Source organism: Perna viridis, chromosome 10 (assembly GCF_037379345.1).
Source record: "Perna viridis isolate PV_CMFRI_1.1 ecotype Kerala chromosome 10, ASM3737934v1, whole genome shotgun sequence".
Lineage (NCBI taxonomy): Eukaryota > Metazoa > Mollusca > Bivalvia > Mytilida > Mytilidae > Perna > Perna viridis.
In genome coordinates this window covers 13,465,839-13,480,422 of record NC_142454.1, presented here as the reverse complement: position 1 = coordinate 13,480,422, position 14,584 = coordinate 13,465,839, and the positions used below count along the sequence as shown (strand labels likewise).

At 30.9% G+C, this 14,584-nt stretch overlaps 1 protein-coding gene across 6 annotated transcripts in view; it reads right to left on the bottom strand.

Moving 5' to 3' along the window:
* The window catches only part of LOC148604602 (tripartite motif-containing protein 2-like), a 36,133-nt gene that overhangs the window by 9,971 nt on the left and 11,578 nt on the right, over positions 1-14,584 (bottom strand). The window contains exon 5 of one of the 6 annotated variants that reach the window (XM_088549345.1): positions 9,263-9,373. The exons of 4 other annotated variants lie outside the window; for them this stretch is intronic. In XM_088549345.1, coding sequence (XP_088405471.1) covers positions 9,263-9,310 — 48 coding nt within the window. In that variant the 5' untranslated portion in view covers positions 9,311-9,373. Of the gene's footprint in view, positions 1-9,262; positions 9,950-14,584 lie in introns of those variants that run through there. One more of the 6 variants, XM_088549344.1, reaches the window with a different exon arrangement.

Here is a 14,584-nt window from a genome sequence, read left to right as displayed (position 1 = left end):
AATTCAACAGAAGCAGATAAATTCTACCATTGAGCTCATTTTAATTTTGGTTTTTCAACAATAAAACAACCCTAAATTTTTTATGAATGACAAGACAAACAACTATATTTTCAGAAGAAGGTCGATCATTTGCATAATCATATGCAAATCTTTTCAAATTTCCCGATCAAAGTTATGTAATCTCCGTCAAGATTTCATTCATAAGAATAAAGGTGCACCTTGAGTATAACCAGTTCTTTACTGAAGTGGTTGTACATGTAATTTATTTAATATCCGATTGATATTGCTTTCAGTCTTTACACAAGACAGGCCAACTTTTCTACCTTCTTTTTTTCCCCTTTTGGAATAGGCAAATTTCTAAACTGTCCTTATGGATTGGAACAGAATGATAATAATAGTGAAACAAAATCTAAACTACCCTGTACATAGAGTTAATAACATTCTTAGTCAAAAAATATTTCAGGTGATCCAAAAATACAATGAAAGAGTAATCAAGGGAACCAAGGTTATAGAAAGGTTTCATAAAGAATATACAATGAAAGGTTTCATAAAGAATGAAAGTAGAATATAAAAAAATATTAAGTCATGTTATTAAATTTCAAAATCATAACAAACAAGCCATGGCAAATTTATGGTGTTCAAATTAAGTTATGCAAGTTGATATTTTTCATCAGTTTTAAAACGTTTTCTCTGTGATTTCTCTGAAATATTTGGCTGATTTTCCGTGACAGAAATTTTAGCCATTGTACGTCTATGATGTCACCAAATGTTATACGAAACATTGTAAGAAATTCCACCATGTCACTTTGAATCCAATCAGAATTTATGAACAATGTGTTACAATGAGAAAACAACTTATCACAACAGTTATTTTTTATATAACTAGTTCATCCAAGAAAGAGATAAAATGACCAAATCATAGAGAAGAATTAATAACACTTTTCTATCTAGAAGAACTGTACATTCATGATTGAGGGCAGAGCAAAGATTTATAGATAAGAAAAGTGCTAACAATTTTTGGAAAGCAATTCATGTGTATTTTGAACTGCCTGCCTATGCACGTCTATGTAAATGTATTTCTAATTCAATGTTTCCTTAATCCAATTTGTATATTTTACTGTTTCAACCCATGCTTTATTCATTTTGAGTAAGGCAACACAGCCAGAAAAGCCATGTCTTATTCCATCCCTGATCTCTATTTGATGCCCGACTGAGACAAAAGACATGCATCAATAGATGGTACAGCGATATGTAGCCTTTAAATAATTCAGGACTTTTTTATATCATCAGCTCAATGTACTGGTAACCAAATGTAATTACAATGTATATATGTATACAAAAATTTCTTTCACTAAATGCATTTGTTCGAAGAAGAAATCCTATCCATTAGTCCAGGCCACTCCTTAATTTAGACTTTTTCCATTGATCCTACAAAAAGCAGGCCTGAATGGAAAGTGCTAACTTTATCAAGTGCTAAAGTACACATTCAATAAAAAAGAGATTTATGTTCTCTTGGTGATCAATCACTGATGCACCTGATAGGCACTTGTAACATTACAGTCTATAATTTAATTTTGATCTAAAAAATTCTGGGGTGCTAAATTCATGAACATTTCCTCAACAACTATAGGCATTAATTACCAGAGAAATCCTTGAACTTTGGGTTTATGCATTCAAACTTATTTGTGAAGAAGTTAAAAAATACAAATATACTGGAATATTCCTTTTAAAAACATATTTTCTAATCTAACTAGAAACCAACTAAAAGTACAGGAGTCCTTGGGTCTAAAAAGCCTTAACCATAACTGATCCTTCACACATAATAGAGAATGCAAAAAGGTCTTTGTAGAAGAACGTTTCCAAAGTTAGGTCAAAGTATAGCTAATGAGGCTTTAATTTTGTGATACTGTCCTGCTAATTACTTTTAAGCCCATAAAATTAAAATTGAAACAACACTTATGACACTTCATACAATAGTCAAAAGTTGATGAACTTTTAACCAAACCACCTTTGTTTGCTATGATATTTTTTTGAATAAATAAAACTAATCAGATAAAAGTCTAGAATCTCAATCCTAATATTTACCTAGACTTCAATCAGGTGTATTCTATCTATTTAAAAAAGAGATAATTGGGGATCAGCAAGAGGTATTCTTTTTATTTGCTGATATTTACTATATTTGTACAAATTTTTGATGACCTTTCAAGTGAACTTGTCATTAAAAGTGTGCTTATCTGCAACCTTTACATCTTGTAATGTAATCGGCCTCACAGACAATGGTAAATGTCCTTTTAAAGTTGTCTCAGTCATAGTGTTTATAAAGCATACCAAGAGTACTTTATAGTTTTATAGTATTTTATAAATCTTTTTTACCTGCAGTAATACATACACAAGCAATTAAGATACAATATTCCATTGTATTGATCTTGATAAATGGCTGTGCCATCAGTGTTTGATAAACCAATCCCCTTTAAGCTAGAAAGGAATATTTATGATTGACTAATGTTGGTTGAGAGAACTGATCAAATAGACTGTTCCCCCCCCCCCCAAAAAAAAAAAAAAAAAAAGCGCATATAAAAATCAAAAGGGAGCTTAAATCAACACTAAAATTAAACAAGCAACCAAAGTTTCATAGAAATTTCTAGAATTTTGAATTATAGTTCATAAGTGGGAAATCTCCAATTTTTGTATGAATTAAGTCTAACAACTAAAAAATCTTAACTCCAAAATGTATTACAATTAACAGATTGCTTAAAGAAATAAAAAATAACAATTTTACATGGTTTCATGGAAATTGCTGGATTAGCATTTATGAGTAAATTATTCAGAAAACCGGTGATGGCCCAAACTTGCATGATTGAAAGTCCCATAACTGAAAAACATAATATCGGAAAGTAGAAATGCACTGAGTCTCATATCAGTAGAGATGATCAATTATCTATTTATTTATTAAGTATTTATGAAAATTTGAGCAAATCTGCAAAGTGTGAACAACAGATGATACATCCTACCCCTTACAAAAGACGATATTATAAAAAAAAAAAATGAGTACTTTTATTGCAGTCCTGACACACATGTACTGTACCTACTTAAAATATTTCTCTTTTTGTTAGTAAATGCTCTTGTTGTGTGAAAATGGAAGCTAGTATTAAAAGGGTTAAATTTAAATTTTAACATTAATGTGAAAAAGAAATATTCTGTAGCATTAAGTAAGAGTATATAAAATTGTGTAGTTTTAAAGCATTTCAGTCCATATTATGACTAGCTAATATGACCTCTGAATTGAATTAAAGTCTTTTTCAATAGACATTTATTTTCAAAATAAAGAAAGTGGGTATTCTGCTAAAACAAAAGTAAAGAAAGAATAAAGATATTGATTTTCCAACATCATGGACACCTGTAGTACATGTACCGGTATCTGCCTTATCTGTCCAACATCATGAACACCTGTAGTACATGTACCGGTATCTGACTTATCTGTCCAACATCATGGATACCTGTAGTACATGTACTGGTATCTGACTTATCTGTCCAACATCATGGACACCTGTAGTACATGTACTGGTATCTGCCTTATCTGTCCAACATCATGGACACCTGTAGTACATGTACCAGTATCTGCCTTATCTGTCCAACATCATGGACACCTGTAGTACATGTACTGGTATCTGCCTTATCTGTCCAACATCATGAACACCTGTAGTACATGTACCGGTATCTGACTTATCTGTCCAACATCATGGATACCTGTAGTACATATACCGGTATCTGACTTATCTGTCCAACATCATGGACACCTGTAGTACATGTACCGGTATCTGCCTTATCTGTCCAACATCATGGACACCTGTAGTACATGTACCGGTATCTGCCTTATCTGTCCAACATCATGGATACCTGTAGTACATATACCGGTATCTGACTTATCTGTCCAACATCATGGACACCTGTAGTACATGTACCAGTATCTGACTTTTCTGTCCAACATCATGGACACCTGTAGTACATGTACCGGTATCTGCTTTATCTGTCTAAACTTAACTTAAACATTTCTCGGAACAAAATATGGTTAATAACGATTCCCCATAAAATGTCCTTGAAGTGATTCATAACAACAGAAAATTTGTAATTATTGACAATCCATGTAAAAATTGTGTAGGTATCAGAACAATAAGAAAAAATGAAAAAAATCTTAAACCTAGCACCAAGACATAAAACATATGCATCAATAAATTAGAATTAATTAGCATGGAATTTCATCTGTTCAATTTATTGTAATTTTATACAATAAACATCACAGATCTGCGAGGGATGATATGGCATTAATTAGCCATCAAGGACCACCAATATGTAATAATTGTCAGGCTAATCTATCATTGTATTACATAAATTGTTGTCATTTTACTATGATCTTGATCATTTGATATCTATTATCATAAACTCAAATCATCTGAATTTCAAATATGGGAAATTTTTCTATTGTATTTTGTTATTATAAACATTGCATCAGACACTTGGAAGAACATCAACCCCTGATTATAGGAAACAATGGCTGAATATTAATCTTGTTTACATTAAAGAAAATATGTACCATAGACATTCTCCTTTTAGTATTTGCACTAAGAAAGTCACAGATATCATGTTGGTAAGAGACAAAGAAACATATATAAATATTACAGAGATTCAGAAAAAAATATTTTGTGAAGGAGCAACTTTTATCACTTTTCAAGGAACAAAGTATCATAGGACAATGATATAGTTTTCACTTTATATACAAATATAAAGTGGTAATGTTTATATTCTAAAAGCCCCCCTCTTGCCTTCATGCCAATTATAATATATCTAAGCAATACATGTATATAAATAGAGACACATATACAGAGTTTTCTGAACATTACCATACATGAAGTGAAAATGAACATGTATCAAATCCCATCATATTTTTAAAAAATCTGTCCAATATTTGGAAATCATACCCAAAGATTTTTGCCACAGAGTTACATCAACCAAGCCCATAAATTTTTGACTAGATTAAATCCTAAACAAACTGAGTCTCCATTGCACAATTAAGTTCATGTACCATACAGACATTACACTTAAAACTACAATCAAATCCTCCCACAATAAATTGTATGTTTGATCAAAGATATAGACAAAAAATAAGGACAAATTTTCTTTGATGTGGGATAGTGTAAACAATACTGTATTTAATACCTATTAAATTTATAATTACCGGTGTCAGAAGATACTAACTTAGATATTTTCTAGTTATATATATGCATGTTTTTGTCCTCTGCACTGAATATTAATTATATTTGTTGCTATGATATAGACTATAGAGGTTATTGAGGTGAATATGAATCAATCATTAGGTTGGATATCTCTTTATCCCAAAAAAGTTTGGAAACTGATGGGATTTTCCCTATTTTAGGATTTAACCATCCTAGAAACAAAGTGTGACAGATTGATTCAGACTCAAAACCCAATTGTGTCCTCTAATTTGTTGCTGTGGCATAACAAAGGCAAAATTTTACATTGTATTTACATATCAAGGGACAATTCTCAACATAATGCACTCCTGTCCCATTTATGATGTTCCCAGGAGACAATGTCACAAAATTTAAACTGTGTACCTAGTACCATCAGAATAATACCATGTCTTTATACAAAAATAAATAAACTTAACCATGTTTTTTAACCAAAATGTTCCAACTTGACAAATAATATGGTGCATTTTACTTAGAGGTTAAAACCACAATACTGTCTTGTACCCATCAACCTTTAGCTCATTATCTAAATATTGACAATTAATTTTGCTACCATTTTTTAAGTACACATTTATTAATTTGTAGAGTGTATACAAATATATATTTCTTTTTTAAAAGCCTAAAGCAATAAAATAGAGAAACATCAACTTGAAGTATTTAATTTATCAATTTAAATAAAAAACATAATAAGAAAGTGTTGTGACGTGTGACTCCTGATGTAATAAATTGATAACTAGACACTTCGTGAACATTTATATATTCAATCATCTCCACCTTAAGAAACAACACTCGTTAATCCATGTAATATAATCCAATCCATTAGAGTACTTCACACGGGTGTAAGGTAGTTACCCATATTATGTTGAAGTGTAACTTACCGATTTCAATTAAAATAAAATTAAATTGAAATTGGGCTGAAAACTGCCAAAGGGAATAAGGCTTAAATAACATCAGGTTACATTAACAGTTAACCATAACAAAGAATGATAATCGAAAACACCTCAAAATTTAATTTATTTTCGTAAAAACAGTATAGGTGTCACATTACACAATTATTTATATAACTTGAAATATTTATTTTCTCTTAAGGCAAACATTGAACATTTGGGTTAAGCTTTATAAAATATGGAAATACTGAGTTCAACAACTCCCAAATGGGCAATTAATATAAAACAATATCGTCTTTAGATGTCAATGATCTCTACAACCCATAACTATATAAACTTTAAAACTAATGTTATGCATAATCATTTGTGACACAATTTCCAAATGTAAACATAGATTGAATGACTGATAAAGAAGTGTAAAATTTTAACCTTTCCTGACACCTAAGGCAGGGCAGTTAGAGATCAAATATGTGTCAAGAGGACACTGCTGTCCTTTTCAACTTAAAAAAATCAAAATAAGTTATTGTTAAACAGGAAGTTGATGCATTTAACCAGATTGACCAACAGACAGACATACAGATAGTAAGGCAATCAATAAGACAGTATACAGGGCTGAGACATCATTTTCCAAACTGAGAGTTTCTTAATGTATCTTGGAACATTGAATTTTTCTCATCTAATCAAGTCTGTAAATAAAGAAAAAGTCGAGACTTGTCAATAATATAACTCTTTTATGTCAGATTTACATACTGCCCATGTGACATTTCTTAAGAATGATTTACCCCTGACCCCACACTTCATAAAATGTCACTCTATCTTCATCAGATAAATCTGCTTCATTTAACAACATATTAGATATTGGATGATAAAATTAAGACATGTTTCTTAATTAGGTAACTAATGTCACTATTTAAAAGCCCTAAAAAGGGAACCATGTTGAAGTGACTGCTTACAAGTTTTACATAAACCAAAATGAAAAATTAGCTTTTTGATAACTGATTATTTGAAAACCATCATTTTGTCCCCAACTCCATACATATTTTGTACGCAAAGCAACAGTAACCACAATAATTTTTTTCATTGTTATGCTACATTTGGAAATTAGAAAAAAAATGTGCCCTTCCCATCCTAAAATTCAAACTAAATTGGTAAACACAAAGTTTATGAAAGAAAAACATATTCCAAATTTAAAATCTGATGAAACAGACAGACAGACAGACAAAAGTAAAAGTTTAATAAATGCCTTAAATGCCAAAAGACAGGGGAATATAAATATCATATCAAGAAAGAAAGTTTTGTCACAACTAATAATGGACACAAATTAATGGTCATTTATCTCACCTCAAACTTTCAGGGTCATTACCTCATTTCACTATGTAAGGTCATCAGATAATTACCAAAAGTTTACACCTCATTTGACAGAATAATGATATCGATCAGTAAATATCAGAGTCTACCATTCACTCTTTACAATTTATGGAGGTAATTTGTGACCACAATTCCTAAGAAGGTGGTTGAATATTTGCTGAACTCTTGAAAAGGATCCTGGACGTTTTTTGGGGTTTTTGACAACTTTGCTCAAACAAGGAGTATCATGTATAATGTATATATATATATGTTCATGACCACTGGGTACTTCTGACAAAATGCAGTTATGATGAAAATTTATATATGAGATTATAATTTTTGTGACCAGCATTGTCTTACTGAGAACAAACAACTTGACAAGAAAAAAAAACACAACAAGGAGAGAGCAACGATGTTCAATGCTGAAGAATCTAATTCTTTCATAAGGAACTATGCTACTAGTATACATATTCTTTAATGAGAAACTTGTGTTGTTAAGTATAATAGGCTTGAACTGGTCAAGTTCACAATGTGTTCTGTAGGCCTTGGGCATGATATTTACATTTATGGGTAATAACATGAATTCAATAACAATGTCATAAATATGACCATTATCAGAAGATAAAATAACTTTTAATTCTTTTTCTTATTAAACTATGGTGATCTATAAATGAAGTTTATAGCATAGGTTCTAGTTAAGGACTTTGAAGTCAGGGTTAACATTACTTATTTAATGGACTATAGGTAGTTTATTTCAGCAGCTGATTTTCTGATATCATTGGTGTAATATCTATATCATGTTGGTTCATCAGTTGTCCACCTGCCCTGGCCTTTCTGTACTGTTGTCTTGTTATATGGTATAGGACATACATAGTATTGTGGTTTTCATTGTTGGTCAAATCTAAAGCAGACTTTCAACCAAATGAATTGCAATTAAAGTCTATATTCAAGAGCTAAAAGAACATAATTTTAATACCATTTATGAATTGATTGATTGATTGATTGTTGGGGTTTAACGTCCAAGCAGCATTATTTCTGCTATATTCAGACGATGAACAGGAAATGGATGATAAAATAAACATGAATGGAAAAAACTAAGAATTTTGAATATATGTACTTCGTTTTTACTTGTTGAACATTACAATATTTGCCAATAGGTTTGTTACACTGAAATTTCAGTTTCAAAAGCTAAAAATTAAAAAAATTTCATAATCAGGAACAGCATAGTCGGTTAAAAGCTCAATAGAGTTTTATTCCCAATGTGCCTACTCTAAATAAATATCATTTCTTTATAATTTAAAATAATTTACATGAATCTACCATATAAAGAAAGACAGGTAAATTCTAAAGATAAATCTCAATGCTTATGATAGATAGGACCATCTAATTACAAAGTCTAGTTTTATTCTTGTACACATTTTACTAATGTTCTTTTATAAATAGGAACACAAATAAATAAAATAAGAAAGCCTATGCTGCATGTGGGATCTCTAAAATTAATATGACTATAGCTCTATTATTATGACCTAATATAAAACCGTCAGTGCATCATGGTACAGTCTGTATAACAGGGCCCACAATACTGTTTTTTAACTATGGTCAACTTTCATAAATTATCATTTTATTATATTAAACATGCAAGGGATTTTTTTTTTTATATTTTTCTGTAAAGGATATATATAGTATTTCAAAGAATCTAAAGGATAAGCTTTGAATGAGATGTACCATTTCTAATTCCACAATAATTACTTATTTATTTACCTTTTTGAGCTCATCAAAGATTTGCGATTTCCAACTTTCTATATCCATTTTGAACAAAATAACTAAAAAGGTACCACAATTGAAGTAATTTCTTTCTGTCTATATATCCATCTATAAAAGTTAAAACCACATCCGTCAATTAATAATCATGTTAAACAAGTGCTGGTTAAAAACCCTACTGAGGAACTTATCTATCACCTGTACAGGTAAGTAAATACCTGGTTCAGGTAACAATCAATCAAATCATATGTTCAAATTCTATTATTGTCTTAACAAACAAAACATATTAATTTCTATCCAAATATCAACTTCCATATCCTTTGTATATAGGGTAACATTAATTAATTATCCATGTTTTTTTTTGGTATATCAATTTCTAGGAATTAAGATATTCCCTTCTAAAAGTTCCAATAATAGGATCAATAATTGTCCTAAATAACAGGTAACAAGATAATGAAGGTAATTAAAAAATGAAATAAATAATGACTAACTTCCACAAGTTTCCTTCTGGTTCCTTTGTAAGAAATGTCATTCTGGTTAAGTACAGGTATATAATCCTCATCAAATCTCATACAGGAAATTGTACATATTGTAACAAATTCATCCAAATAACGAATATTCTAATGTTATGTGCATACAGCACAACAAAACAGCATTAACAACTTATATAGGCTAAAGGTCTATAGAAAATATTAAAACAATTTCAGTGATTGGTTGGAAAGATGGTAAAAAAGTGTGTACAAATACCAGGATGCATGTTAGCTTCTGGGTCTTTTCTTGATTTTATTAGTAAATGAAGACATCTCATATAATGTACAGATCCTTCAATAGATACCTTACACATCCTGCATATTCATAAGACTGTAGCATATATTCTCAAGTACAGTATTCCAATACATGTACCCAGTTTTGAATCCAGTTCAATAATTTTTTGTGTGTATTTTTTGAGACTGTATTAGGTAGAAAACATGCTTTTGTTATACTGTACTATAATTAACTTCTACACTGAAGATGTACCAAGATTTTTGGTTACTGGGTATATCCATATGTGAGTTTTTCATTCAGTTTTTGTATTTTTTTTCTAGATATAATAGTAAAGGTTATAATTTGTTTGTCTACCTAGGCCAATAACTCTAAAATGAAAATAGCTGTCATACAAACTAAACCCGTGGAGACTTTTGTTGGTTAATCTATCGATATAGTAAATAAATACTATAAATTCACTCCAGTTCTATTCTAAGTGACAGTGAAACCTGTCTAAAATGAACCCTGAATAATAAAAAATCTGTCTATAATGAACCATGAAAAATCCAAAAACCTTTCTAAACCAGACACTTTTTAAAGTCACTTTGCATCACTATGAATGTATTTTCAATCTCTGTAAATCAAGCACATGTCTAAACTGAACCAATTTTAAAGTCAAAAATGTTTAAGAAAGTTTTCACTGTAAACCATTTCCCTCCTATCAGTAACAGTAATAGTACATGTACTAATTTATGCCCAAAGTTTTAAATCATGATATCAATGATTGCATGGTTTATATGTCAATGAACTACATAAAGTACTACATACATGTACTTGAAAAAATGAATAACAAATAAAACATTTCCTTACACTTGTCTGAATATGACCTGAAATTTACATGCTAAATTTTACGACTTCAAAGGGCTTTAAACCATTAAATGTAATTAAATTTTATACATGTAATTATACATCAGCATGTTTTTAATGATAATATTTTATCTACGCTCTATTGCTAAGGACCCCATGACACGCTTATAAAGTGTTGTACATAGGGTGTAACTATCTACGTGAACTGGAATAGAACAAGACATCAAACATTGTATACTTCTATTTCAGTTGTTAATTTTTTATGACAAAACATTACATGTAATTCAAAGCTCCATGTGACTACTAATACCAAGTGAAGTATCACATCTATTTGTAGATTAAAAAAAAAGGATATTATTATTCCTTGAGTCTAAATCTTTATTGTTTTATGGTGGCTGTCAAACTAAGATGTTCCTACCAAAATAATAGTTTTCTCTTGATATTGACTGGATATAAGTAGTAGTAGGGGAGGGTTATACTTGCCAATTCAAAGTCTACATAATCAGCAGGTTTTCTGAAGGATGAAAAGGAAGCTCAAAATGTTGGCAAATTTGTCAATCAGAGTTTACAAAGTCAGCAGGTTTACTAGGGGGCAAACATGTTGGAAATTTGTTTTCCAATTCAAAAGTATGAACTCTTTCAGCTGTTTTTATTTTGGTTTGTTTTTTGTTTGCTTTTTGCTGTTTGTTTTGTTTTTGTTTTTGTTTTTTGTTTTTTTTTTGGGGGGGAGGCAAAAAACCAAAATTTTAAAATTTGTGAAACAAGTGAGATAGGGTAAGTTCAAGAAAAAAGTGACAATTACTGGGTCAATTGGCAATCACCATGTTATCATATCAGACCTTGCTCTAACCTGTCTGCTTAGCCCATCACTAATGATATGGTACATGCATATGATTATACCGGTACCATTAAAAGCAGAAAACTGATGGACAAAATGACAAATGCTATTGCATTAATGTAATATTCTACAGCCACAGCACTTCAATGACAAATCTAAATTGAACCTCTTTTGGATTTTCAAGCTTCATAACACATTAAAACTGATACAAAGGAACTTAAAACAATGTCTGGTTTAGACAGGTTGTAAGATTATTCAGGGTTTGGTCTAGACAGGTTGTAAGATAATTCAGGGTCTGGTTTAAACAGGTTGTAAGATTATTCAGGGTCTGATTTAGACAGGTTGTAAGATTATTTAGGGTCTGGTCTAGACAGGTTGTAAGATTATTCAGGGTTTGGTTTAGACAGGTGAGAATAACCAGGGTCTGATTCAGACAGGTTGTGAGATTATTCAGGGTCTGGTTCAGACAGGTTGTGAGATTAGTCAGGGTCTGGTTCAGACAGGTTGTGAGATTGTTCAGGGTCTGGTTCAGACAGGTTGTGAGAATATTCAGGATCTGGTTGAAACAATAACTTTTGATTAAGAAAAAAAGGAAATGTATAATAAGGATTTTAGTATGTATCCTTTCCCAATTTTTTGGTCTTGTGTAAGAAAAACCCAAGAAAAAAATGGAAAAACTGAACTATTCTCACTAACTTGATACCCCCTTTCCTCCATTTGACAACATGCACCTTTAAACTTCCATTTCAATTTGGATCAAAATCTAAAATTGGAAGTGCACAATGGGAACATGTAATAAAGTTTCTGTGAACAGATAAGAAATGGGTTCCCCCATTTGCCCATATAAAAAAAATGACAAAGTCCATGTTTTGCTACGTGAAACCCCCAAATTGAATCAAATCAAATACTAAAATAGGACTGGTGCACAATAAGTAAACGCAATAAAAATTCTGTTAAAGTTTATTAAATTCCATTTAGTTGTATAACAGGAGTAACAGATAAGAGATGGGTCCCCATTTGCCCATATAAAAATGACAGTTTGCTATGTGAAACCCCAATTTGATTCTGACCAAACTCTAAAATAGAAGGGATACAATGAGAACATTTAATAAAGAGTCAGTGAGTTTCATTGAATTTCATTAAGTAGTGAGGGAGGAACAACAGATAAGAGATGGGTCCCCCTAACATATAAAAGGACAGAAGGACAGACACCTCTCTCACTTTATACCCCAATGGTTATAAATATTAATGATACATATCTAAGAGTCATCAAATCCAAAACTATCACTACATACCCCCCACTGGCAGTGGGGGTATAATAAGACATTAAGTAGCAAACAGTATTGTGCTAGATATACTCCCACTTGTTAAACAATCTATAATGAAACACAAAAATTGATATCTGACAGTCACTAAAATCACTATCAAGGTATGCCCCATCTTGGAGTCCATATTTTGCAGGTTTAAATTTAGAGGTCAACACAATATACATGTAATGTTGGACAAAGGACTTAAACATTACAACCTACATACAAATCTTCCTTCTGATCAATAACACTAGTTACATCACCAAATGTTTTTTTCCTACACCATCTCAACAGTGTTACCAAAATTTATAATGAATGTGTCCAAAACCAATCTTTATTCCTTTAACAAATAATTGAGACAGAAAAATGAAAAACCATTAAAGACACTGCACCTACTTAAGTAGCACTCATTCCAAGAATCATGCAAAATGTAATTCATGCTTGGAAAGCCTACATTTTTTTTGATATTTTGTTTAAAATGTTCTAGTAAACAGAAATTAACATGTGGTTTTTCATATAACCTGTGCTCTTAGGAAATAAAAATCATATAGAATGCACTGGAAAATTCAAAATTAAGGGAGATAACTCCATAAATGACACTAAAATACAATAGAAACTGTTGGATTTTCAATATGGATTATCTCCTAAGAGCAGGCAGGTTGGAATGAATAATTATCCATTTCATCATATAAACCTATAAAGCAACTTAATAACAAAAATGAAAATATGTAGCCTTTTTTGAGGTGTACCACATTTTACAGAATTTGCATGATTCTTACAAGGACTACTACATAATGCATACAATTGTGATACAGAATATCTTGGACTACTTCAAATTTCACTGACATGGGTGTTTCCTAAAAATAGTGACAAAAAATGTCCCATTCTCACAATAAATTGAGTCAAAAGATGACAATTAAGGAATAAAGTACCAGGAATAATCACCCAGAGGTGTAGACCTTCACAACTGCAACCCTTCAATTAAAAATACATTTTGATGCACAATAAAGGGTGTGTACTACAATATAGCATGTCATTTGCATTTCAATGCAAATTTGTTTAATATGGATGTTTTAAATTCACATACTAAACCCTGAAATACAAAAAAGGTGAAAAATAGAAAAAAACAAACTAAACTATTCAGTATAGTTATCAGTAAAACATTGAAAACATGTCAATAACACTTATGGTATCTGATATATTGGGGTTCAAGTCTTCATGGGAGACATTGAAGACTAAACAAGTTATCTCCCTTCTGAACTTGATTGTCACTTCCTGCTGGGGCAATCATTCAAACCATAGATAATGACATAACATTTGATAAATCATGTAAATGTTGTCAAACTTTGATTGCTGTAGATATTTAAGTCTGGAAGCTACTATCCTAGTATACAGTCAATTTAAGTTGGAAATAAATGACCAAATGAACTAAACCTGACTATGCAGAAATTTGAAGTCTCACAACTGTCAGAAACAATGCCAGTTCTCCTCAATATAGTTTTGTAAAAAAAAAATAATAGAAATAAAAGATAAAAGAATACACCAGCTCAAGTCAATTTACATGAC